Here is a 26,092-nt window from a genome sequence, read left to right on the forward strand (position 1 = left end):
AGCCTCACAAACAAAGACTTAAACTCTGTCATTTAATCAAAAGTGCAGCAGGAAGCACAATCAACAGTGAGGTCAGGCTAGAAGCACGATGGCTGCCGATGTACGTACTAATGGGAGTCGCTAACCCCGACCGACTTCAACTTGCACCTTCTGACAAAGACAAAGTGCTCTACCTGGTGTATTAGTCATGCTCAAAGAGATCAAGCGACATTAGAACACACACACAAAAAAAAAATCCTCCTCATCCATTTGGCTTTCTTCCCTCAGTAATGTTCGGCATGGTTTTAAAAGCGGTGTAGCAGGAGGATTGCCAGAATGGGAAAAACACGGATGGGCTCAATGCAAGTATTGTGGATTATATATGGGCTTGCCAAACCTCACGCTTTGTAAGAAACAAGAAAAGGAGGCAATTCACATTTAAGGACCAACCGCATAAATCCAAAATGCCACCCTGTTTGAAAGAAAGAATCAAATTCCAGATTGTCACCTCATGTGGGTTTTTGGTTCTGATGTTATGATGCAACGGGATGCCTGCTGTTGGGGATTGTAAAAGTGAACAAGCGTCCAAGCAAAACCTCGAACAGGAACATAATTCAAGTCTTTTTGTTTGCTAATAGTTTTATGCCGATGCGATACGATAGGATTGATTGAAGTCGCTTTTGTAGCACCGCCCTGCCACCCAAACAGTCGGCGGCCTCTTCATCCCATGTTGCCTCTGTTGGTGGTCCCGGTTGGAAGCTATATTTTCCCCTCACTTTTCTCTCCCTCACTTTTTTTTTTTTTTTATAGCTAACACAAAATTGTTCCTAATTCTCTGCTGCTAGAGGGGGGTAATTTGTGGCTTTTGGCCGAGCGACGCAAGCCTCAAATTTGAAAAAGCTGCTGTGTTGAACCCAGCCGGAATAACAGCAGGAGGGGGGGGGGGGGGGGTAGCAGCGAGCCAGGTTGCGGGGCCTAAATTCAATTAGTGAAACCTGACCGGCCTCACAATAAAAAATTATTTACAGCACTCATTGCCTATCTGTACTTAAATTCAAATCATTAAATCCTAGGCAAAATAATGCCTAGTTGTTTGGATTGACTCAATCTTAGTGAGTCCAAACAAATCAGCACTTATAAAAGTCAACAATGAACTCTGTGAGTGGGCTGTCTTCACCCAGAAGTATATTATGGAAGCTATACTGTCTCTACCTACGCCACTCAAATAATTCTACCATATTTGCTCTGCTCAAATAAATCAATGGCCAGATGAGTTGCATACCTAAATAAACAGCTTAGCTCACCTCTGGCCTTTGCTTGAGAAAATCTAAGTCATTCACTCACTGTGTTCATATTTTAGTTTTGATTCTGGCCTTGTGCTATTTCAAATATCTTACTCTATCTTTGAAATATGCAAATGACATACAGGAATCCTGCCACTAGTAATTTTATTACTGTCTGTATTAATAGTTTAAATATACCACATGAAGAAGTCGAGTATCATTTCAAATGTATCTTAAATGACTTGTTAAAATAAATGTCTTACATATGGGCTCTACTTTTATGGCCAATGCAAAGTATAACTGTGCGCATGGATAGTTTTCTTTCTTTTGGTCTTTTTACGCACGGGCGTATGCGCCATTGTGAGCGTGATCACACAATTCCTTTCAATTCACTGCGGGAAAGGCGCAGATAGAAACTTAATGGTCGCCTGTTCTTTTTTTTTTTTTTATACAATTACCCTCTCTTTCATTTCTTCCCGCTCTTGATGGACATTTATTGAGTCTTTATGAGAATTGTGGCCGCTCACACAAAAATCCCAATAAAATCCAAACATGCAATTATTGCCCGCTTGAAAATGTTTTTTGTTTTAATTTATTTCTGTTGACTAATGCAACAGAATGAACAAACATGCCGGATGGAGCGCATCTGGAAGTCTGTTCTCAACTGGGGAGTGATTGCTGTCAACATGCGTATCTTAAGAGGTGCTCATTCATTTTGATGAACAGAGCCTAACTCACTTTCATACCACGGTGCTTCTCTTTCTACTCAGGGGAGAAGAAAGCCAAAGGAAAGTGTTTTTTCTCCCATATGTTTTTTCACTTCCACCACAGCACATCATTACCTGAGTGTTTAAACATTTAAGAACATTTTTTTTTTTTTACGTGAAACAACATCCACGAGCAATGAACAGTTCAACGTGAACTGCTATCACTCGAGAGAGCTGTAAAGGCCAAATGAAGTCAGTAAATAAACATGCTTGTTGTCAGATCTCTGGAACATCTTGAGAAGGTTTCGGCCCACCATGTTTGAAAGGACGACTGATAAGATTGCCGCCTAGCAACAACGAACAGCAAAGTGGATTGAGCGTAATCGCCAATAAGATTGAAGTTTTGACAAAGACAACAAGAGTGAGATTAGCATCAAAATGCATGTCTGGAGTGGTTTATTTTATTTTATTCGATTTATTTATTTAATATTTATTTAAAAAAAAAAAAAAAAATTGCCATGTTTTTGACAAAGACATGGTCACCCCAGAGAGTGAGATTAGCATCAAAATGCAAGTCTGGGGTGGTTTATTATTTTATGCAAAGATAACCACGCGACTCCTCCGCAACCCGGCGGTCAATCACAACGCAAATGACAGCAAATAGCAGGGAAAGACCAAAGCTGTCAGCACACGTAGCACGCCTGTTTCATTTCACAACTTGACTGGATTAAAATGCCGAGCTGAGGAAAAAAAAAAAAAAAAAAGACCTTCCTCGACCTTTTGGCCGTAAAGCAACGCGACAGGAGAATGGAAAACATGAGTAGTAGCAGCACGATTGGTACTACTCCAAACTAAAGCAATCGATCAACGACAATCCAAGAGAGTCAAAATAGGAGAAAAGGGGGTCAAGGGTGGTGCTGAACGGGTTCAGAGGAAGCTGCAGGTGTGGGGAAGAAAAAACACAATCACATCTCAAGTCAAACAAACGCATCTCGGCTGATGGAGATGGATAGAGGGTCAGCATTCCAGTCCACGCTGGAGATCCCTACTGCATCACCCCAGGTCCTCTGCGTACGCCTTGTCGTTGCCGTCGGGCCAAACATCTGGATGGAGAGAGGAAGCCGCGGCGAGCGCTGAATTGAGGTTCGAGGGAAGAAGTGAAAGTTACTCTTAAGCCAACACGTTGTTTATCTTCTGGACTCCTGCAGAGCAAGAGAGATCACATCAGTGGGTATGTTTGGAAGGGGGAGGGAGAGTTAACCCTTTCTCTTCTCATCATCTGTTTCACTTTTTTTTTTTTTTTAGTATGTCTCTAACATGTTCCAGGCAGCTGAAGGTCAGGGGCAGCAGTAAACGGAGAAACATTTTGTCTAATGTTGCAGCCAACATTTCAAGCTCCTCTGTCATCCGTCCTTGTTCAGAGTAGCAGCCCAGTTAACCCTAGATTTTTTTCTTTTAAATATTTTTTTTCCTCTTTTGTCTTCTTTGAATTTTCCAACAGGGAGTTATAAACCGCTGATCTGAGGGCACTCCGAGGTGGAGAACAAGGCTGTGGCGGAAGCTCTGGTGCTGCTCCCATTAGAGGAGCTCCAGTAATAGAGATACATTCACACACATGGCACCTTGGGAGTATTTGATCCCTGTGAACAGCTCACGGCCTGGGGAGGACACGCTGTGTAAATTTCTCTCCCGTGTGGCGTGTCCTTTGCAACAGCAGCTCGACTTTGTAAAAAAAGACAAAATAAAAAAAACACACATGTGACAGGTGCCAAAGTAAGGAATGCGGGGTGGGGGGGAGCAAGTTAAACACTATTTGTTCTCACTATTACACTGGAAAAGAAGATAATGATATTAATAATAAACTTGTAACATTTACATTCAATTTGCATTCATTTTAACCATGTTGTTTTTCATATATCATTAATAATCCTAATTCATTAGCGTTCCCATTTGTGTCTTAAGACTGTTTTATTGATGTCACCCTCATATATTCTCAATTTTAACAGCATGCAATGCGAATTAAATTAATTTAGCCTCATCAAAACCGTTTTAGATCAATATTTGAATTATTGTCATGATCCTACATTCCAGCATTTCTCACACGCATGGTTGTGTGCGTGGACAGTTCATGTGCGAGAGTGTTTTTACTGCTTATGGCACAGTGGAGGATTTATTTGAACAGATGTGAACTCTCAGTGCCAGGATGACCTCAGGTCCTACTTGGCTACACTGCAGCTGATCTCTCCACCCTGGAAAAATAACACGCGCTCTAACAGACTGACCTATGGAAGAAAACACTCACAAACAACAGAAAAAAAAAAAAACCCAATCGCATTGAAACCTCATCTGTGCGCGATTCGGCCTCCTGTTTTACAGTAACCCGATTTATCGTAAAACCAGAAGTAATGTTCCTCTCGGATATACTTATGACAGTAGATTTATACTCTCGCTGGCTAATAAAGCAAGGTTTAATACCAAATGGACTTTGACAGAATGGAGTGGAGCATTTGGAAGAGTGCAGGGGGGGGGGTTACTAGAGCCATAAAGGCAAAAATGTACGTGTCACCACCATATAAAAGGGGGGAGGTCAAAGCCGGAGTGAAACGTGGAGGGTCGACAAGGATGAAGAGACAGCAATGTTTGGAGAGAAGACAGGGGAGCGCTACACTAATTTATACTCTGATAATTGGAAACAGCAGAGTCCTGCACCTGAACCGCATTCTCGGCCCCTGTGGCCAGCGACGCAGCCGGGACAACGTGGGAGGGAGGGAGGGAGGGTGATGATGAAGGTGAAAAGGGAGGGAGGGGGGGGGGGGGGGAGTCAGTGTCAATGGTAGCCTTGTTGTTTCTGCAGTAGACGTGTGTGCATTGTTGAAGTACAATTTGCATGTAGAAAATGTCATATTGTGTTGTGACGGTACCACACACACACACACACACACACACACACACACACACACACTAATAAGCTGGAGCAGGATTTGGACCACCCGGCCTTAATAGAGCACAAGGAAGGGTGGGGGTCCTAATACTTAATGTGTCATGGTCACGATCAACGTACAAGGGCTGACTTCAGCTGTCTTAACTTCCTTGTTAAATCAACATGACAGTCTCCTCTGAAAAATAACACGTTGAGTCATCGCATCCGTTAATTATTACTTGTGTGAATATGTGGAATCGTTTTTCAAATCCCGGGTGCTTGCGCAGCCTGTGATATTTCATTGAGTGATGATGGATTCAGATGTTGGCTGTGAGTGAGCTCTGGCATTAGGTTTGAAAATGAAGTCATTTTGGAACAAAAGGGGGAAGAAAAATGAGTGATGCTGCTTGATGGATTTCATATCGGCATGATTTGGTTGTGCTGCAATGTCTTGGGTCTTAAGGGCCTTAGGCCTATTTGGACTCCATTAGGATGACACATGTAAGCTTTAGACAAAGCAAGGCATCGTCACACAAAAACATGCGGAAGCTCCAAAAGTGACCACACAATGTTGCCCACAGTCCAACTTTGATTCATCTTGGTGATGTGAAAATGAAGCTTCAAATATGCTTCATGAACCAGTTGTTGTATTTATGGACTCCTTTGGGCTAAAAATACAGCATAACATACAACAGGTGCATAAAGTCAATTTAAAGCTTCATTTTTCCCCATCATTACTCAATTCTGAAATGAGGGCATTAGCCTAGCGGCTAGCACGACATCATTTTGTATAGCAATAACTCAGATTTGTGTCTCTGTTGTCATTATAAGGCTTTACTTTCTTCCCATCGCAGGTACCACATCAAAAAATACTAATCGTTCAACTTCAGGGTTTTTGAATGTCTACATGCACATTCAGTATGTGTTTGAGTTTTCCATCCAAGAGGAAGTCCAACATATGGACAGCAGATTGGTGAGTGAATCTGATCATGTAAGTTTATTCCAAAAAGAGAGTAGGACAAGATTCACATATGGACGGAACTGTTTTGTTTCCTTTTAATGGCACGGTGGTTGTCTGAACTGCTTTCCACTTCATCGCTCTTTGTGATTGGCATCTCAATAGTTTACACTCATGGCCGAGCATGTGTGCGTAAGCCATTTCCGAATTACCCAGCCAAACACGCAAGTCCCATACGGTCTTCTACTGTAGTGGTTGGATGAGACATTTGTCCCATTATCTCCTTCATCATATCTATTCCAGAAGATCAGGCTCCAAGCGTACATGAAAGCCACCACGATGCGCCAACTTCTCTCACGATTTGTCTGTCACACATTCGTACCCCCCCCCCTCCCCTCGGGTCCTTGCGCCTTTACGCAAACCATGCACAAACTGAAACACATTTATGGACGAAGATGTCACGGGAGGGATTGGACACGCGCTTTGATCACTATTCATGTGACATCCGCAACAGTGCCCAGAAACATCTGCAATTTTTTTTCTTCTCGACTTTGACGACTTTGAGCGCAGTGGTAATTCAATTTATTTGACAGATAGAATACGTGAAAGGATGGAATAGCACCACAACAAACCCCCCCCCAAAAAAAAAACCATTTGATTCTTTCCATATTGACTCCACAGTCCTCTTTGAGTGTTTCTGCACATCTTCATCTTATTTCTCCTGTCGTGTTAACTTGGTGTTTCCTTCTTCCTCCCCTGCTGCAAAAATGGAGGCTTTCAAAAAGACCGCAAAACAAATCAGAGGCCCATTCCTCTTCGTGAGACTTTCTTCCATTTCTATAGCAGATTGGAGGGTTTGGATACCCTCGGGGGATCTCGGCGGCACCCGAGAGCTTCATGTTTCCTTAGCTGGACTCAAAAGTCAAGCGCCTCTTCCCTGCAATCTGCTTGTCTGTTGCATGCGGTCATTGGAAAAGCTTCGCCTTGTTAGCTCAAGGTCGAGTGTGAGCCGAGTGTGTGTGTTTTGGGTTTGGAGGAGATATGACAATAATGGACCCTTGACCGGCAATGATTATGTGTTTGGCGGCGAGCAGGCGCTTGTGTTTGCTGTGATCAAAGTTGGACCCTTCCCACTGTTGTTTTGTGGCGCTTCAACGTTTGACAGTAACGGCGTAGTAATAGCCAACTGTAAAGTGTCTCCAAATAGGCTCCTATTTAAAGATCGTCTTCTGCGGTGGCACGGGTCAGATCTCGGACTCTTCCTGGCATGGGACGAGTCAGCTTGCGGCTCTGAGAAAACAATTCCAGGTTTCTACGGTATCTCCAATCAGATTCCACGACATGGCAAAAGCGACACGACAGCCAATGAAGATGAGTGACATGTGTACGAACGCATTCATGTGGTGAGCCGAGGGTTTCGACTTGATCCAATGGAGGAGAAACATAGGCAGAGGGTTAAATCTGCCTTGAATTAGGTGAGTGTTACAACAGGAATAATACAATCACAAGCCTCCAAAGCCCTGTAATACTACTGACGGGGTAGCATGTGAGCTAACCACACATTGGTGTCCTTTACAGAGAGCTTCAAAAAGGCGCCCCGCCACTCCTTGCACCCACTTAAGAGCCAACAGCACATGTCCGCTTTATGCGGACCATATGATTCGGCCATGGGTCGAGCGTCCTAAGTTGTCTTCTCACAGCTCCAACACAAATAACATCAGCGTAGTAATGAAGTGAAAATACTGTTACTTAAGTGACCTTTTTTTTTTTTTTTTTTAGTTGTTCTCTATAATTGAAAGCAGAAATGTGATACTCTTTGTTGTGACAAATTAGGCTTGTCACCTTTTTAAACTTCTGTGAGGCGATGACATGATAGATCTACAGTCATTGAGATATCAATTGATGATTGAAAATATTCCACAGTCATGATCTTATTTAGGAGGAATGTTTAAAGCTGTTGACAATGACAAAGAGAAAGATGAATGAGAAATGTGTCAGCATGTGTTAGTATAAAAATAGTTGCTGGCGTTCAGAAACTAAAAAAAGAAAAATCACAAGTTGTTTTTTTTTCAATTGCGGCTATTTGATAATTTGGCATTTTTGTCGACTTGTTTTGTAAATGTAAAATGTAAGAAAAGAAAAAATATTTTTGTAAAGAGTTTTTTTGATTGTTTTTACGTGATTGTAAAATCTCATTTTAAATTGCAGCAGTTGAATCAGTTCAGACTTTACAACAAAGATTTTATTTTATATATTTTTGAAATTGTTGTTCATCACTACTATGCTAATATGAAAACCAAATCAAACGTTAAAATGTTCCCTCTAAAGCAATAGATAAAATTCAATATATTTCTTCCCCAGTTGTAAACTTTTGAGACCAATAAATAGCTAAAATTTCATGACGCTCCAACAAATTTGAAAAACACTGCGTGTCATTCTGTAAAATAAAAATGCTTTACATATACAGGTATAACAGGATAAATCATATGCTCTTGGGAGTTTTTTACGACTCAATAAAAATCAAGTTTAGCTGGACACATGCACAAAAATGCTCACCCGCACACACACACAAACAATTGCAACCACACACACACTCGCTCGGATGGAACATAAAAAGAGCACTAATGGGAAAAAGATGAGAGGGCTCCCAGAGAGAGAAGGAGCGAGAGCCGGCCGTTTGACACACTTACAGCTCTTGGATCAGATAAAAAGTGTTCAAACATTGCATTACTTAGATTAGCATCCCGCTTTTGAGCCACAAGGTTTGAGTTATTACGAGTCGTATAATTCTGTCTCTAGATTAATGCATGACTTGTTCTGGTTTACCTACTACTGTACATACTTGATGTGCTCTTTCTGTTATTGTCACAAATTCATTTGGAATGACTGTTTTTCTGGAAATTACATATCCATCTGATATTACCCATATTTAGTTCTATTGTGTTGCTGATTTGGTAAATAATATGAATGGTGTTTTCCGCTACATTTCTTGCTCTTAAGACGACATTAAAAAGATGTTTGCAACTCGTGATTAAAAAAAAAATCATGGTACTTGCTTCATATTTCTTATTTAATATTAGTTAAAATATCCCTCATGACCTAATTTATTTCTTCATTTCTTTATTGATGAACCCAATCACCCTTTTTGTTAAATATCCCTCGTGCTGATTTATGATAGACTTTTTCGACACAGCCAGACATGAATGTGACAAGATATTTATTATTGTGTGTTATTTTGTAGGACATTACATTGAGAGGTATTTTTAAAGAATATTTTGGGTACTTTCGTGAGCTACACAAGTGAGGAAACACCATAGGAATAAGTGTATTATATCAACACATCTGTGCATTATTGACTTTATTAAGGCAAGCCTTTTGGGTGAGCTCTTTGAATTGAATCTCATTGGATGGAGGAGATTTTATCCAGTGTTATTTTGGCCTTTTTAGAATAATTACACTTTATCCTTCTAGTGCTAAAGTGAAGTTATGAGATTGTTAAACAAATGTATTTACTGTATGAGTAAACTATTTGGAATGTTTTCTTTGGACTACAGTATTGTCTGCTTTGAGGAAGCTAGTCTGCACTATTTAATCATAGCATGTTATTTCGGTGTAAATCAGCAGTAGGGAGACTGGCTTACTGCTGGGAAGGAAAAAGTGTGTCATCTTGTTTATTTTTCTTTGCTTTGCTGTCTTTGCGAGCCCATAGGGTGATAACAGAAAAATACTGCGACGTCTACCGTCCCTCACATGACGGACTGCCCCCAAATCCAACGAGGGACCGCAAGGACCTTAGAACAACATTTATGCACTGAGGGAGAGGAGCAAAACTTCCAGCCAGTGTGTTAATGATGGCTCACTGGTGATTCCCTCTCATGTTTGTTCAGATTTTGGTTTTGCTTTTACACACAGGCACAAAACAACTCTCCGTGTCATTTTTTTTCTCTCCACGACTTTTTTCCCCTCTTCTATGAAGTCTGATCTTCCAGCATCATGCTGACCACCATGTCTGCTCCCCAGAGCAAAGCAAAGATATTCATGAAAAAAAAAAAAAAAAACGGTAAAAATGGAAGTCATCAAACTCTCCAATGGAAAGTTTGCATTTCCCCCTACAATCACTCAATAAAATTGTATATGTTCAAATTGTTGGTATGACCAGACAGTCGTAGCCACATGATAAAAAAAATTATAAAAATAAAAAGAATGAAAAAAATAAAAACCCTCTCTGGCCCTTGTGTTACTTGATCGGCGTCTGACAAAAAACAAGAAATTAGAGATAGAAGTCACTTATTGTGAGTGTCGCTATCTCTGATTGATTGATTAATTGTTTGATTTTTCTTTGGCGCGGTGGTTTCTTGCAAATCAAATAAGACGCACAAGGTGACAATTATTTTCCCCACAGATCATATTTATCATTTACTACATCAAATTGTCATGATTTCCACCAAATGTGACATTTTTTTTTTTTTTAATGGGGAACCCATAATTATTCATATCTGTGTACTTTGTTACTTCCCACCTCTATTGCCCCCGTGAGAACAAACGGACTTTTCTTGATCAGATATGCATCTTTGTTCCATTATTTTGTCTAAGTATAATCTAAATATTGATACATTTTTGTCATAATGCTTCCCCATCTTATGTCCCCCTAAGACCGAGTATATTTGGACAGGTGCTCTATGACTATATACACTTGCTTCAAGGACTTTAGTGTGCTATTTCATTCCTTTTACATAAGTAGAAAGGGCGGGATATCCTGAGCATCTATTCTGCATGTGTAATCCCTAACAATAAAAAACTGTTTAGCACCAATTTTCCTTTACTTTTTAACTCCCCCCCCCCCCCACCATTTTCAGACAACTGCGGCGGTCACATCTGGAAGACAGATGTGGAGTCTCAAAGCTTTGACTCTCTCGCTCCTTCTAACTCACTCTCTCTTCCTTATGTCAGATTTTTTTTTCCCTCTCCCTCCTCCATCCCTCTCTCTTTGGGAAACATGAGAGCAGGGCTAATTCTCCCTCACTCTCCCTCCGCTCCCTCCCACAAGGCCGGGGACCACCCGCATTCGGAAACGCCTAGCTGTTCCCGTGGAAGAGCCTCCAAAGTGAATGAGAATGAGAGATGTAAGGATGGGCCATGGCTGATGGTTTTAGCAGAGTATCAATTACATCATAACCTGCTATTGTGTCAGGAGGAACGTCTGGCAGAAAGGGTTCCCATTGCATCAGTAGTCCACAGTGGAAATTATGTAGCATAAATCCCTATACCACAGCCAACTTTAGACACTCTTCATCCTCCACTGATTTCCTACTAACAGTAAACATGCATCTCAGCATAGAAGATATCAACACTTACCCTTTGGACTGGATCAAATTATACTTAACGTCCATCATCGCCGTGACCTTGAAGCACCTCCGCTCTGAAAACAAATATTATTTAGTGATTGTGAAAGGACAGATTTTATTTTATTTTATTTACACAGATAATAATTGTCAAGTCAGAAAGTTAGAAAAAGAGCTCAATACTATTATCAAAGCATCCATGGTGCCAAGTCAGGTCCATAAGTTTCTTGATAATAAATTGGAAGCAAATTTGTTACATTTGGAATTCTATTGACTATGGAGCATTCATTTTAAAAAATACTCCTTGAGGGATTACAATCAATTGAAAGTCAAAATATGATACTATTATGTTACTCTGTGGCTGCAAGGCACTAAGCAGCAGTTTAGGCTTTCTTTTTTTTAGACCGGTGGTTCTCAAACTTTTTACACCAAAAAAACAAAACAATTATCACTTTGCTTCCAAAAAATAATAACACAAATAACTTTACTTGAATAATTAATCCATTAAAGGTGATTGCACAAAAAAGTACAATCATACTAAAAAGGCAAACGTCCCAAAAACAGTAATTGGCATTTCAATGCATCTACCTTAATTATTGTAAGTATCTGTATCGATACTGATGATACTAGCCCTGTTTTACTTGGTATCGATCGGATCGATACCTAAATAGACAGTATCGAACACCACTAGTCCAAACAACTGCGGCAGAGACTTTTTAACATTTTTCCTCAAGGGGTAAAAGTAGGGCCAAGTAAAAATGAATGAAAATAATCCAAATGGCTTACCGTTTCCGAGCACGGCAAGGGATCAAGATTGTAGGACCAAGGCCCCAAACGAGAGACGTGTGAAGGTATTTTGCAGGTACAGGTATTTTGCACCTTTGTACAAGTTGACCCACATTTATCCCTTTGAGGTTTTTGGCTTCGGGAAACGAATAAAGATGGTGGACGGTCGTACTCTGCAAGCCGGAGCGTGTACTCGGCATTTTTTTCTTTCTTCCGGAGATAAACAGGTAAGGTTGCATGGGTTGTTTGCAGGACAGGTGTTGCTTCTTACTTTTTCGGGTCGTGCTGTGACGTCACGCGGCTGGCTGTCAAAAAATAGCCTTCGCATCAAAACGATTTTAGTCTTAGGATACAACCACAAGAATAATATTGTCTTGCCTTCAACTGTGTTGCTATAAACCAAAATTATATTTGCAAAATGCTTTTTTAACGTACTATAGAATTCTTGTTTTGAATTCCATATTAGACTGCGCAATCCAGAAAATATTCCGTTTTATATCCATTCTACAGGTTTATGTTGCCACCATGTGGAGGTTTCTTGAGCAATTTTTGTCCCTCACTTTTTTGGGATGCACTTTTGATGTTTTATTTGGGATTTTATATTCAATGGGGTATAAATGATATATTTGACTTCATTGATATTTAGTGAAGTAATTCAATCAAATTACCAATGCTCAACAAAGACTGAAATTAAACTTGAACAAGGCCAACCACATTGCTTTTATTACAGTTCATAAAGCATTTGATTAATTCAGTGTGTCATTTAAAAACTGTTTTCATGCTGCAACAGGTAACTATTAGCTTAGCTGTGTATGCTGAACACAGTGAAATAACTTCAAGGTGCAACTTAAGGCATAATACATTTTTTGGCAATGTCTACTCTTATTTGAATGATTATTTAGTTTTCTGTGTTTTTCTCCTAGCCACTTCAGTCGCCACTGAGCCCACACTGGCACCCACCATGCCTCCAATGGGCCCACCAACAAAGAGCCCGACGAGAGCCCCCAGCAAGGCCTCCCTTCTCACCATAGTGGGCAGCCATGTCAACCATCCCACCAACTTCTCCCACAAGGCTCGGACAGAAGAGGCAGCAGGAGAGGAAGGTGAGATGCTGGAAGAGGGGAAAATATCATCTAAGTCTACATTGAGGTCTCCTATGCTTCCTTCTGCCTCTTCAAGGACTTCCTCCATGTCTTCATCAGTCACCTCTGAGTCTACAAGAGATGAGGGATCATCATGTGCTTCTTCCCTCCTCTGTCTCACTAGTTCCACCTGCCTCTTCTTCACTTGATCACAAACCTCCTGGTAAAGAGGACAGCTAAAGTGCTGCTCCTCGTTCTCTTTCACTACCTGTTCAACTTTGTTGAGCAGATTTTCAACAGCTTCGCTCGCCTTCGGTTCTTCACTCCGGGTCTCCAAGGTGTGATATCGACCGCCGCATCTTTCCAGCAGCGTACGGAGGTCCTTACGCCACGTGATGAGATAATCCTCCAACGTCTCCTCCTCTTCCAGCTCCTCCATGTTGGTGAAGAGGATGATGGTGTTTCTGCTGACCGAGGAGGAGCCTAACAGCTTCTCCAGGACATCGAGTGCTTTGGTTTCTCCGTCAGCTGGTTCGTTCACAGGGACACACAAGAAAAATGCATGCGGCCCCGGGCTGGATAAAGTAATCAAGGAGGAGATGTGTCTTCTTCTTTCCTCTGGGTCGATGTCTGAACTAAACCAATCTGCACTGGAGACAACCAGCACCTAGCCACAAAAATTAAGAGAGAAATGTGTGAATAGTGAATTGTACAGGAATAAAGTCAAAATAAAACTCCATCTTTGCCTACATGGGTGTGTCTTGTCTCGGTCCTACCTGTCTGCCTGCGGCTTCTCCTCTGTATTTACGACAAGCATTATTTCCCTGATTGCTGTCTTGCAGGCCTAAGATGCTGCAGAACGTCGCCCGCCCTCCTGTGCCGTTGCGGCCCAGCACGACCACCTTCAACTCTACGCAGAAGCAAGATGCATAATGCTGTATATTATTAGGAAAGAAAACACTGATGCAATTTCATGCGATAGTTCAATTTAAAAAGTGATCATTTGCGTGCTGTTTATGGAGCTGTGTCACCAGCCCCCTTTTTGTTACCGTCATATTTTCAACATGACACCAACTTTTCTACGACCAAAATGTCATGGCTTTTTAAGTGGTTGAAACACCTTAATTATGACAAAAGTATACCTCCCCGACCGACCTTTTTGAACACCAGAAGCGGACATGTCGAACGGTTCGCTGTCGTTTTTAGCGAGGAATCATCAGGCGGAGACGGTTCCTCATTCCTGCAGCATGACTCGCCCTATTGACGGTCAACTGTAGCCATGTAACATGGGGGCGCAGCGCCGACTACTGTCACATCGTGGAATAACATCAGGGGTGCCCCAATTTATTTATTTTTTTAATAAAATTGTATATCAAAGTAATTTGGCTTTATTGGGGTTAGGAATGACCTCTTGTAAATAAAATATAGTTTTCAAAGCCCACAGTTACAATTAGGTTTCTTTAAAGGGTGTCTATTAGTTTTATCAAATGTACAAAACATTTGGGAATGGATGTTTTTTTTACACAAAGAAGAAAATGTTAAATGAGGGAGATTTCACCTTCTATTAAAGATGACTAAAAGGTCACAGATGTTCCTTAACAAAGCATTTTAAAAACACTGACATTGAAAAGCATTCATTGGTGGACACAAACACGTAATAAGCATAAGAAAGAAAAAGTTTCATAAAAATCCACACTGTACAGTAACAATAAAACAAAGTGGTAAGACTATCAACAATAAAATGTTTCTTTTAAAAGTCTATCAAGGAAATCATGACTATAATTACCACAGCATAAAAACATGTTTGGACTAGGAATATTTTCAGTTTGCCACGTTTCAGTGGCTACTAATAAAGTCCAAAGATGCCTCTGCTTAAGGCCTTGACTTTTCACCGCATAATTCCTCTGGCGTGCTTCAGGTCCTTCACTCACAACCCGGGCATGATGTAGGCGATGTTGTCCAACGTGTTCGACTGCCAAAAAGATACCTTTGTTAGAAAATGCAACTTGGTAACACACCCAAACAAAACGAAACAAAAAAACTTCTAACGCTATACCAGAACGTTTCGGGGACATCCATTTAACTGCGGGATTTGAGCAGTGAGACAAGTCAGCGGTCCTAGGGCGCACAAAATGGAATCGAGAAGCACCGACAGGCTCCCAGACACTGCCACCATGCCCTAAAAAAAGTCATCGTCAGTAAAGTGCATGGAACAGATTATTTGATTCCTGAGAACATGGGGTTACGAATACAGATCGAATTAAACTCTCTTTATGCGTATGCGGATATGGAAGAACTCACCTCTGTTTCCTGGAGCCGGTGGCCAATAAGAGATAAGGACTCCCCAAGCAGCTGCAGGTGAGCGGCTGCATCGATAGGATCTACATCTGGGACTCGTGCGGGGGAAAGGGACATGGTGGGTGGTGCTCGAGTAGGTGACACCACACCAGCTTTGGCTAAGGAAATATGATGTGCTCGTGAGAATGGCAAACTTTTTCATGAAGTTAGTGAGACTGGACTGAGTACCTTTGCATTTGCTTTCATTGGAGCTTTTGTGTTTGACTGTCGTCGCTTCGGCCTTGTTCTGTTTGTGCTGCAGATACTGAGCTTTTTGTCTCCAAAACTACAGCAATAAAGTCAGAACAAAAAAAACCAAAAACGAGATTGTTTCTGCATGACACTTTTGAAAACCCCAAAATGATGGCATCAACAACAAATTAAAAAGGATCTCCTCACCAGTTTGTCTTTTTCCGGCATCCCCTTCCATACCTCTCCCAACTTTTTGCTGAGTTCACCAAAAACTGCAGGGTAGAAATCCAAACAACTTAGTTGCGGCTCTACAAGCGTAGATGCTTTCCAACAAATGGCATACATACCTAGTCCTGGTTGTTCGGCATTTATGTTCACTCTGTACTCCTTGCAAAACACCTGATATGCAGACGCACTCTTCTTCTTGGGCTGAATGAAGACAAGAAGCAAGAAAATGTGTGTCTTCATGATCTGCACCTTTTTGTTGTCAGCTATACAGTAAAGCAGAGGCTCACCTTGTCTTTCTCCTTGTCGTGCTTCTCTCGATCTTTCTCCTCTTTCTTCTTCTTCTTCTCCACCGGCCCATCGGTGCCTTGCGGGTGGTGTGACGCCACGGGTGTGCCCATGGCATACATGGGACCGACAGTGCCGTGGGAGACGGTGGGATGAGAGTTGCCGTGGCTCCTTGATGAATCTGAAGAACGGCAACCGAAGATTAAAACTCACGCATCGTAAACACGAAAGAAAAAAAAAAAAGACATGAACAAGTATTGCCTCACCTCCTCCAAACACTTTGCTGTGCTTTTTGTCCTTCCCACTCTTATCCTTGACTCTGTCTTTCTCTTTGTCCTTTTTCTTCTTGCTTTTCTTGCTCTTCTTCTTCTTTTTGGACTGGTGTGTGTACGAGTCATCAATAACTAGTTCGCCCGCCTCCAGCTCTCCTCCCGACGACGAGCTGTCATCTCCCAAGCCGCCTCCATAATGACCTTGACAGAAAGCACAACGCTGAATGTTGAGTTACGAGTCAAATATGTTCATCTGAAAATAATAGGGAGCTATGTTCAAATAATTTTATCCAAACTGATTGAATTGTTTAATAAAATAGAAGAAGTTAGGTGCTATTACCTTCCACTTCCACTTCCTTCCCCACTACAGGCAGAGGATCTCGACTGTGTTGTAGCTTTTTTTTGGGTGCTTTTGACAGCTGCATCCTGTCTCGATCCTTCTCTTTCTTTCCACTCGCTTTGGACGAGTGGTGAGCTACTGGGATACTCTCCGTTTCCTCTTTCTCCGGCGACATAATTAGTTTCATTTTCAGCCCGTCGGCCTCTCGTAATGTTAAAGGCTCCTCTTTGATGGATCCGCCGTGAAACAGCGATGACTTTGAGGAAGACGAAGAGTGCTTCTTGGTGGAAGACGACGACGATGATGACGACATGGGGCGGGAATGAGAAAAAGAGTGGCTCCCTTTACTTCCGCTACCGCTGCCCTCCCGCTTGCGGTCTTTTGAGGAATGTGAGGATAAGGCGGGATAGGAAGGTTTTTTGTGTAAATTGGAACTAGGGTCAGATCCTGTTGCCAAAGGAGAGGTGATAGCTTGCAGAAGACCCATTGCTGTATCTGCTGGGTGCGACGAAGGGGAAGAGAGTGTCGGAGAGCGGTCTACAGATTTGTGCTTCTTTTTGTGGCTGGGGTGGCCTGAGCCTTCATGCTCTGGTGAGAAAGTCACAAAGGAGAACAATATGAATATATCGATGCTTCTCAATTAGTGTGCCCCTGCTTTTACAAATAACGTCTCGATTAGTAGACGCATCACTAACTTGAACTTACCTCTGTAATAGTGGTCATCACTATATTTCTTCTTCTTTTTGTGTGGGTCACCGCCCAGCATGAATAGCTCTGAATCCTAATGCACAATGACACATAACATAAAAGTTACCAGACGGTAATACACAGGAAATCTGGAATAAATAGCAAAAGTACGGTAGCGAAATTTTCACCTTTGGACGTTTTTTGGAAGACTTGCGAACCTGAGCTGCAATTTCCTCCTCCTCTCGTAGAAGATCTTTGTATGACCTTTTCTTCTCCCTCTGGCTACGGCCAGCGACGAGACCCCTCTCTCCATCCATCCCAATGTCTAAATCAGACAGTTATTGCAAAAAACAGATTTTATATAAAGACATACTTAAGGTAAGAGCAGTGAGGTTATAAAAATACAACTTTTGACAAAAATCTCATAATAAACCAAGGAATGTTGAATGTAGAATGGGTACCTGGGCTCAATGATGATCGGGATATAATGATCTCTAATGTGTGTACAAATGTCCTTACCCATTTCTCCTTTGTTGTTAATCTCTTCAAAAGCCATTGCTACTTCATATATTTACGGATTAAACGTGTCCCAGGCAGCAAAAAGGTAGAATGGGGACCTTTCATAAGAATAAAAAAAAAAAACACGTTAGAGGATCATGAATGTTTCAATAAGTCCAACTCAGTAGCAGCAACGCAAAGTGTAAATATACGTGCAACTATTTACTTCATTGCTTCGCCTAAAACAATACACAAAGAATTAAATGGATATTGAAAGCAACAGTCCACTTAACGCGGGCATGCATTCTAAAATTGCACGACTTGGCGTTGTTGTTGTTGTTTTTTTTAAGGATGCTTATGTTCTCGTCGGTCACTTATGAAAGAGTACAAATAGTGAGAATTTAACAACTTCCCGCCTACTTTTCGTAATGATACACAAACACACCCCCCTCTCCCATCAACTTGACTGCCCGGCTTCCTCGGCTATTCCAACTCATACTGCGAGGGAGCTCGTCTTTCCTGGATAGTCATCTCACTACAGCCCGGTGCTTTCAATACAATGAGGCCGCTGTGCATTTAACGACGATTATAATCATGCAAACGTGCACTACGCTGTTCCTATTTCTTCACCTCCAACATTGGCCTCGTGTTCATTGAGGAAACTAGCATAAGATGAGGGGAAGTATGTTTATCTAAATGAATTACCTCATTTGAGTCTCCAAATTACGCGGGCCGGGTCGCCATCTTTATTCCGGAGAACAACAATACGTCTCCACGCAGGGGAGGGGCTTGTGTTTTGCAGCCAATCGATGTTGAGCGCACATGATTACGTCATCAGACTCAAGTACTGAATAAATGGTACTTGTAGCTTATGTGCAGATAAATTGTTGAAATACAAAAGTCACTTATAATCACAAAGACAATTCATTTTATTATTTTTTTCAGACAGATACATTTTGACAGTACTTCAACATCAGTTAAACATTAACATGCAATACAAGTGGGAAATACCTTGCTGATGAAGGGAATCAAAAAATACAAAAGTAAAACTGGTTGCTCATTTAGTTTAAGCATAGACCATAAATAATAATAAAAATGAGGAAAACACAGGCACAGACGTTTGTGATCCATCTGGGGCATTGCTGTCCAGTCTGTTATGGTCAATGATGGCGTTCAAGGTCCAACAGGCAGAATTACTGAGCTGAATGTCAATAAATAAAATGCACTTGAAATTAGATGGGACTAAAAATCAAGGATTTGATGCGGAAAGTCCTCTCCCATCAAAACATTTCTGTAACTGTCAGCAACAAAAGAATTGTTACGTTTTGGCACAACAGAGGTAGCTTTGTTCACCACCGACTTTAAATAAATGTGTCAAATTTCCTAATGTTTCTTTATTTCCTCATTTTTGTCCGAAAACAAGACATTATAGGAAGACCACACTAAAGATGCAAAAAAGAAACAATAAAATGAGAGGAATGTTTTGATCCATTAAGACAGATGGAGAAGCAATGTAGCAAGACAATGAACGGGCTTGCAGTGAATCAAATTGTTTCACAAAGACCAATAAATATATCCAGCACATGGACCCCTTTAAAGATACAATATATATTTTGATAGGCAGTACACATTCATTTTTAAGTTCATTTGATACATAATTTTCTTTAAAAAGAGAGGCAGAATCTAGTTTCTTAATAGACCCCTTCATGGCCCAAGTCCATTCTTACATAAAGACTCAATTGAAATGTGGTTCACTGGTGTTTTCAAACCTCCAGCTAAGCCACTCCCCATAAATAACATCATACTGTTTACAAACTTTGAAGGGGTTATATTCTCTACCTGGCTCCCAAATTCTGTTTCTGAAGGCTGAGTGAAGTAAAGCTGGCCAGTAAATCAGTCACCTCATCCACCTAAAAAAAAAAAAAAAGATGGATATGTATGACTTATCACCAAGTCAGTGAAATACAATATTATCAGATCTTACTTGCTCTTTGGTTCGTGTGTGTTGCAGTTGGGAGGAAATGTGCTCCAGTCTCTCTTTAGCTTCACTTTGCCCCATTAAATTGAGATATTCCCTCAGCATTTGAATAATCTGATCGGAGAAAATAACTTCTGCATAACTTGGCATCTTTATCATCATCACAGACAAAAATGAAAAAAACAAAACAAGACTGTGTTCTGTACCTGTATGACTTCTCCTCTCAGGGTTTCTAAACTGCGAGAATCCCCTTCCTGTAGAATATTAAGTTTGGAACGTGCGAGATGTAGAGGGGTCCGTCCTGCTCGGTCAAGGGCATCCACACGAGATCCTTAGCAGAAAACAGATAGCACAACTATCACATACCTCATTAACATTCAGTGCCACCAGAATCATAACCATCAAAAGGTAGTCTACATTTAAATGTCATTGTAAATGATGTGTGCAATAAAAAAAAAAAGTCTCACCTCCTCTTAGCAATGTGGTGATGACAGGCACATGGTTTGTACAGGCCGCTGCAGACAAACAGGTTCAATTGATCATGTAGCGAGAAAAAATATAGCAATGGTTTGTATTCACTTTTATTCCTCCTTTCTAGATTGTTTATTCTCAATAGGTTCGCAGAGAAGCGTGGAACAACCTACTATGTCGCCAATCAATCAGACAAACAACCATTCACAGTTGGCAATCACACCTATGGACAATTTATGGACTTATTCGCACTTACCCAGATGGAGTGGGGTGTTACCCAGACTGTCACGTTGGTTGGGATCAGCGCCGTAGCTTAGCAGTAATTGCACTAAAGACGTAAACAAGGGACATTTCTTCATTAAGTTTAAAATGTACAATTTTAGGATTTACAAATAGGGCTCTACCAGAGGCTCGGGACTTTGAGGGTTCTGTACACAGTTTTAACAATAAATCTATACAGCATCTGTCTTATAATGCTGGTCTTCATCTTACCGATGCTTTCATTGCCATTGCAGGAAGAAAAATGTAAGGCTGTCCTTCCCTTGTCATCTGCTGCACATGGGTCTATGTCATCCTGCAGGAGCTTCCGAACTGAAATAGCACAGCTTTACTGATCAAACCAGTCTTCTTCTCTCATTTTTGATCAATGTATCACCATCAAGTTATTTCGTACCTGTGTCGATATCATTGCTGTTTGCTGCGTCCCTCAGTCTTTTCACAGCTGTGATGAAAAGAAATTCAAAGTAGAAGGGATGTAAATATTCAGCTTCTTAAGAGATACTATCAATGGTCTCATATTGCAATAATATAAAGCACAAAGAATCCATTCAGCAGATTGACAATAATGATTTACTTTTTTATTCACATGACTGTTAACATTACATGCATTTATTATTTGAGAGTATATAACAGTTTATTGAAATGTTGTCTTTTTTTTTTGGGTGAAAGTGTTGCCTTACCATACACATCTTTACCGATCGGGTTCCTCGTGGCTCTGTGCAACCGACGGTTCCTGCTCCCGGTCATCTTCCCCAGCTTGTTGCTCGCGGCACCAGATCCATTCTCTGATCGTCCTGGTTCCCATAATAAGTGCAAATACCGTAATTCTTTGTCGTCTCGATGTCCGAGTCGTCCCAACAACACCTTGCTTTCTCCTATCCCACTTAATCCAAATCCGACATTGGTGGCCCCATCGTCCATCCTCTCCACAAAGCCCCGATGGGCTCCTTCCTTAACCTCGGTTTCATGTTCGGGACCAGGTTCGACTACGTATTCCCCCTCTGAACTTGAAGGGTCATTTTCTGCTGCAACGACTGAACCCCACCCGTCCATACTTACTTCTTTTCATGACATGTGGAAGCCGTGCTTGCAATACACTTGTTTGCACATGACTCTGAGTAGAAACTAAATAAAAATGGTCGCCATTTATAGAGTGAATGTGGCCTCTACGCCGATGACGAGTGCCACATTAAGACACATTAAACTAATTCCTCATTAATGTGTTCCCTTGACCGGAAAAGTATTTCAATAGCAGATGTATTTCCGTCACACCACCAAAATGTCTCCTATTTTGCGTTTACCGTTTCACACTCTAGTAGTAAAACGCACACCCATTGAACAGTCGCAATGCCACTTGAAAGAAACACCAATCGCGTTCCACGTTGTTCATCTCTTCTTGACCAATGGGGGCAGGGAAATGAGTAGCCAATCACATCACTAAAAATCAGCGTGCCTCAGTGCAAGATGCGCATGCGTAAAACGTACATCGAAATGATGGTAGCGCTGCTGTTCGCAGAAAGAAGCGTGAATTATTTTGGTTTTATACACTTTTATCACCACACATTTTATGATTCATTGCACATTTCTTCAATTCTTTCCAACGCTCAGAATTTCTGTACTCACTCAGCATTTAAGAAATCAGGTAATTCCACAATCACAGATTATGTGTCCTGAACCACACCAGTGTTAGACACAACAGGATTTCCAGTCAGATATATTGAACACATTTAACATTCATAAATGTCACTCCATATTGGATAGGAAAAGTACAATGTGGGGTTTTTGACAGCTTTGGTTGAAATGGGGGAATCCATCTTCATATTTGCATAGGCCTACTGGACATAAAGCTCATGTAAGGTGTGACACACTGAAGGATCAAACTGTTATGGAAAAATAACTATCAGTGGTGTCATTTGGATTTATATGTAGTGGAGGTGGGTCAAGTTTTAGTCCTGAAGACATGGGAGGCTCCAACCTGTGCTAGATAGTTAGGAAATGGAGCATCAGCCCCTGATCTGTCTGTATGCTGCTCACCGGGCCAATACCGAGTGAAATGCAAATGCATCCGTTCATTTTTCCGGGAAACACCTTGATGCTTCAAGTATCCTTGGCGGCAAAACAGTGGAGGCATGCGGTGGGTGAGCGCTAAGCGGAAACACGATTCTGAAAGAAACACAACAGTCAGGCTTCAACACAGGATTGGCTATCAGAAATATTGTGCAGGTTCAATATGATTGTCAGCCTGGACAACTTCATAGCAGATTGCGGTAAAATGATCAAGTTTGCACCCCACCAGGTTTACCTGCATAGAAGGCTCTGAGGTCAGTATTGACACAATGTTCCAGGAAACGTCTCAAAGGCTGGATGTGAGATATGGGGCCATCCCACTCAGTGAGGAAGTCTTCAACCATGTGATGAATCGCCTTAGGTCTTGGTAAAGGCCACCCATGGGGACGGTTCTTCATCTCTTCCTCTAGAATACAATACAGGTATCTCAGTAACGCCGAATGTTAGAGTACCAAAAAAGGGCCTGATAGCCACCAAATCTTCCTCACCAGTGGGGAGTGTGTCATAGTAGTATAAAACTGGGTGTAGAAAGTTCGATTTCCAAGCTTTGCTCCAGTCTGTCACTGCCCTGCCTCCTCCCAGATAGTCAATCTTCTTTTTCCCATACTGCATCACGAGAATCACAAGTCCATGCTCGGACACCTCGTGACCCGAAAGAGAAGAGAACTGAGGCAAGGCCTGTAGTGGGAATTCCTCCACATACTGGCAGAAGGATCTTTCAGTCAAATTAAGGAGGGAGGGAAATCAAAACATAGTATCAACGTATTGATTATTGCACCCTTGGAAGTCAAGTCAAAATAAGTACAGATATATATAACTTACCCTCTCAGCAATATCACATCTCCGAGTATCTCAAACATCTGGTAGGGTCCAGAGGCCTCGCCCACCCGCTTCAAAATTGCAGAAAGCAGCTGCGTTGTCAACAATTTTCTGGATGGCCATGGTGTTCTATGGTAACGTTGCTCAAGCAAATGATGGACAGCCCGCACTGAGACACAAAGAGAATTATGTAAATGCGTCTTCATGCATTTTGCTCAGCGTACACAATATTAGTGAAGCCTTAAATGTTTACCTGTATAGCGAAATCCATGAATGAACCCGCCGGCTGATTTGCGGTAGTCTCTGGAGTGAGCAGCAGTTCCCAGCACAAACAAACCTGGAGTGTCATGGCCTTCATACCAGGCCGTCACCCGTGGCAACCTGCCTTTTGCATTTTTACTAGTGAGTGGGCAGGCAGAGCTGTGGATATGTTACACAACGCTGTCAAATTTGTTCTACAGTACACAAAAAAACAAGAAATGAATTGTACCTGTCAAATATGCTGAAATTGAATCGAAAGCCAAGGCATCGGATCACACGATCGTAAGGTTTCCTCAGGGAGAAATTGTCGATATGATACCCCAGCAGATCTTCGGCTGTCACATCAGATTGGTTCTTCTCCGATTGATTTTGTATGTACTTATTTATCGTCACATAAAGCTGTCCTTTCTTCTCTGATTTCCGCCCGCCATCTTCCTTTTGTTGAGCAATCACAATTCGCTCCAGGCTAGCTTCTACCAACCCATCAAGAGACTTCAGCTGATATGTGTCGAGGAGTTCATTATTCACAGCCCTGAAAACACAAACAAAAGGTCAGGTCATGTTACATAACCATATATACACTGGATAGAGATTATTAGAGGTGGGTAGCACTGGCGGCGCTAGAAGGGGGGGCCAAGGGGGCACCGGCCACCCTTTTATAACTCAACATGAATTTAAAGAATGCAAACAGAATTTGGTCTCTGATTTTACCTGAGATCTCCAACGTAATGTGTTTGCCAGGCCAGTCGAACAGGGCTGCGACTGACCATGTGAACCCGACTGGCGTGTCCTAAAATGCTCTGGGCTGTTTCAAAAGCAGAGTTCCCTTTGCCGAGAATCAGTACAGCCTGGTTCTTGTAGTCCTCCGAGTTTGTGGAAATCGATTCATAGCCCTCGACCAGGTCAGAACCGACAAAGTCCACCTCCTGAGGAACCCACAAACCGGTGGCAACCAGAAGGACGCTGAGATACAAACAGCACAATGTGTCCATCATTTCAGATATGAATTTTGATTTCAAGGTCAGCGAAAAGCAAAATCACCTGCATGTGTATTCCTTTGCGTGTTGATCAGTTAGGAGGTAACTTCTTCCGGTGGATGACGCCGATGTCCTGATCCTTCCAATATCCACGCCATACTGAACCTTCAGCCCGAGCTCTGTCTCAAACATGGACAAGTAGCGTGGAAAGGCGTCAGCCGGCGGATAAAACTCCCGGCTTACTTGCCGGAACACGAGCTCCGGTTTATCGCTCAACAACGAGTTCCAATCATGGCGGAGATTAAATTCTCGATTCTGCCGTCCTGTGTGGATCTTATTGATGCTGATGAGCTTCCTGTGCCGAGGGTATCTTGCCATAAAAAAAAAAAAAAACATTACGTGTGAATGTGCTATACATTTCAACACAACAAAACTACTGCATCTCCACCTACTTGTGAAAGAAACTACCAGGTCCAGAGTTTCTCTCCAAGATGATGTAGTCTCTTTTGGCTTTGGAGAGAAAGTATCCCATCTGCAGTCCGGCAGGCCCAGCACCGAGTATGCAATATTCATAACGGCGAGTACCGTTGAGCTGATCACCTCCAAAGCATTTGATCACACCGATGAGGATAAAAAAAATCAAACATAGAAGGCTAGAATCCATAACCTGTAGAACCAAAAATATAAATGACACTCATTAGATCAATTCTTCAATCTCCCCTACAAATGTCCAAAGATGATTCTGGCAACATCTGGCTGTCAACAACCGCAAGATGCTTATCTCCAAGATACGAAGCTGTCTTTTATCCACAACATGCATGGGCTTGGCGGGACATTATTTAACTATCTAGGAATCCTAAGAATTTCAGCACTAAGTCAAGATGCAGTTATTATTACATAGAGCCGGGTCGCTGAGAAAATTTATACTGAAGCAGTATCAAATGGGATAAATGGTGCATAAGAAAAGAGGCAAGAATCCCTGGCTCTCGTTGAACTCTCCAGCCGCTGTTATGTCGTCACTCTGTGGATACGACTACTGCCATCTCCCGTTGAACCAAGTGGTCAATCAATAAAGACAGTGAATATTAATTACCTTCTAGGAAAGTCGATCTCTTGAACGCGACATCGGTGGTGAGGAGAGAATCAAAGCTGATGATTTCTACATGTATTTTGTTTTCAACCGCTTGATGTATGTGGGAGAATGCGTTCGCTCCGGAAAATCGGCAAGCACCGCCCACTTTGTCCACCAGTGGGCGTCTATCCTCCCAACAAGGCGTGGCTATAAAAGAATTAATATATATCAAATAAAAACATATTTTATAAATGTTTTCATGCCGAATTTAA

At 41.7% G+C, this 26,092-nt stretch overlaps 4 protein-coding genes and 2 long non-coding RNA genes across 7 annotated transcripts; 1 reads left to right on the top strand and 5 right to left on the bottom strand.

Moving 5' to 3' along the window:
- Positions 1 to 2,202: 2,202 nt before the first annotated feature.
- On the bottom strand, positions 2,203 to 12,262 carry LOC147044630 (uncharacterized). Its single transcript, XR_015068538.1, has 3 exons — positions 11,976 to 12,262; positions 11,203 to 11,266; positions 2,203 to 3,171 (listed from the first exon to the last, which is right to left on the bottom strand). It is a non-coding gene; the product is annotated as an uncharacterized LOC147044630 (long non-coding RNA).
- Positions 11,932 to 13,798, top strand: LOC147044631 (uncharacterized). The gene is made up of 5 exons (XR_015068539.1): positions 11,932 to 12,040; positions 12,104 to 12,202; positions 12,899 to 13,078; positions 13,155 to 13,395; positions 13,488 to 13,798. It is a non-coding gene; the product is annotated as an uncharacterized LOC147044631 (long non-coding RNA).
- Positions 12,681 to 14,401, bottom strand: LOC147044632 (GTPase IMAP family member 7). The gene is made up of 3 exons (XM_085934475.1): positions 14,213 to 14,401; positions 13,834 to 13,967; positions 12,681 to 13,724 (listed from the first exon to the last, which is right to left on the bottom strand). Exons 1-3 carry the CDS (start codon positions 14,235 to 14,237, stop codon positions 12,870 to 12,872), a joined length of 1,014 nt encoding a protein of 337 aa, XP_085790601.1. The 5' UTR covers positions 14,238 to 14,401; the 3' UTR covers positions 12,681 to 12,869.
- Positions 14,402 to 14,512: 111 nt separating this feature from the next.
- hmgxb4a (HMG box domain containing 4a) lies at positions 14,513 to 18,708 on the bottom strand. Of its 2 annotated transcripts, none has more exons than XM_085934473.1 (13): positions 18,602 to 18,708; positions 17,918 to 18,015; positions 17,587 to 17,723; positions 17,417 to 17,492; positions 16,712 to 17,299; positions 16,366 to 16,572; positions 16,102 to 16,280; positions 15,934 to 16,015; positions 15,794 to 15,858; positions 15,584 to 15,680; positions 15,359 to 15,513; positions 15,114 to 15,236; positions 14,513 to 15,029 (listed from the first exon to the last, which is right to left on the bottom strand). In XM_085934473.1, exons 2-13 carry the CDS (start codon positions 17,952 to 17,954, stop codon positions 14,985 to 14,987), a joined length of 1,791 nt encoding a protein of 596 aa, XP_085790599.1. In that variant the 5' UTR covers positions 17,955 to 18,015; positions 18,602 to 18,708; the 3' UTR covers positions 14,513 to 14,984. The 2 variants fall into 2 exon arrangements, with proteins under 2 accessions (XP_085790599.1, XP_085790600.1); XM_085934474.1 differs by lacking the exon at positions 18,602 to 18,708 and adding an exon at positions 18,317 to 18,360.
- Positions 18,709 to 18,808: 100 nt separating this feature from the next.
- Positions 18,809 to 21,939, bottom strand: ankrd54 (ankyrin repeat domain 54). The gene is made up of 8 exons (XM_085934880.1): positions 21,305 to 21,939; positions 21,019 to 21,066; positions 20,838 to 20,936; positions 20,602 to 20,673; positions 20,342 to 20,389; positions 20,081 to 20,205; positions 19,881 to 19,988; positions 18,809 to 19,806 (listed from the first exon to the last, which is right to left on the bottom strand). Exons 1-8 carry the CDS (start codon positions 21,675 to 21,677, stop codon positions 19,732 to 19,734), a joined length of 948 nt encoding a protein of 315 aa, XP_085791006.1. The 5' UTR covers positions 21,678 to 21,939; the 3' UTR covers positions 18,809 to 19,731.
- A 227-nt stretch (positions 21,940 to 22,166) lies between these two features.
- Positions 22,167 to 25,971, bottom strand: foxred2 (FAD-dependent oxidoreductase domain containing 2). The gene is made up of 10 exons (XM_085934041.1): positions 25,842 to 25,971; positions 25,201 to 25,415; positions 24,813 to 25,118; positions 24,483 to 24,734; positions 24,001 to 24,303; positions 23,764 to 23,930; positions 23,514 to 23,679; positions 23,180 to 23,406; positions 22,927 to 23,097; positions 22,167 to 22,787 (listed from the first exon to the last, which is right to left on the bottom strand). The coding sequence occupies exons 2-10, from the start codon at positions 25,410 to 25,412 to the stop codon at positions 22,564 to 22,566; spliced, it is 2,028 nt and encodes a 675-aa protein (XP_085790167.1). The 5' UTR covers positions 25,413 to 25,415; positions 25,842 to 25,971; the 3' UTR covers positions 22,167 to 22,563.
- Between the last annotated feature and the right edge of the window lie 121 nt (positions 25,972 to 26,092).

This window comes from Syngnathus leptorhynchus, chromosome 16 (assembly GCF_054491065.1).
Source record: "Syngnathus leptorhynchus isolate UIUO chromosome 16, UIUO_Slep, whole genome shotgun sequence".
NCBI lineage: Eukaryota > Metazoa > Chordata > Actinopteri > Syngnathiformes > Syngnathidae > Syngnathus > Syngnathus leptorhynchus.

Bases quoted from the DNA above. Each gene is read 5' to 3' on its own strand.
- LOC147044632 (XM_085934475.1), bottom strand. From the start codon at position 14,237: ATGTCCGCTTCTGGTGTTCAAAAAG. The intron at 13,968-14,212 runs GTCGGTCGGGGA...GCTTCTGCGTAG, and splicing joins CGCTTCTGGTGTTCAAAAAG to AGTTGAAGGTGGTCGTGCTG. The intron at 13,725-13,833 runs GTAGGACCGAGA...TTTTGTGGCTAG, and splicing joins GAGAAGCCGCAGGCAGACAG to GTGCTGGTTGTCTCCAGTGC.
- hmgxb4a (XM_085934473.1), bottom strand. From the start codon at position 17,954: ATGGCTTTTGAAGAGATTAACAACAAAGGAGAAATGG. The intron at 17,300-17,416 runs GTAAGTTCAAGT...CTTTCTCACCAG, and splicing joins TGATGACCACTATTACAGAG to AGCATGAAGGCTCAGGCCAC. The intron at 15,514-15,583 runs GTACTCAGTCCA...ATATTTCCTTAG, and splicing joins CAATGAAAGCAAATGCAAAG to CCAAAGCTGGTGTGGTGTCA.
- ankrd54 (XM_085934880.1), bottom strand. From the start codon at position 21,677: ATGGACGGGTGGGGTTCAGTCGTTGCAGCAGAAAATGACCCTTCAAGT. The intron at 21,067-21,304 runs GTAAGGCAACAC...TTTTCATCACAG, and splicing joins GATCGGTAAAGATGTGTATG to CTGTGAAAAGACTGAGGGAC. The intron at 19,807-19,880 runs GTAAGATCTGAT...TTTTTTTTTTAG, and splicing joins ACACACGAACCAAAGAGCAA to GTGGATGAGGTGACTGATTT.
- foxred2 (XM_085934041.1), bottom strand. From the start codon at position 25,412: ATGGATTCTAGCCTTCTATGTTTGATTTTTTTTATCCTCATCGGTGTG. The intron at 23,931-24,000 runs GTACAATTCATT...ACATATCCACAG, and splicing joins AATTTCAGCATATTTGACAG to CTCTGCCTGCCCACTCACTA. The intron at 22,788-22,926 runs GTAAACCTGGTG...TGTTTCTTTCAG, and splicing joins CCTCAGAGCCTTCTATGCAG to AATCGTGTTTCCGCTTAGCG.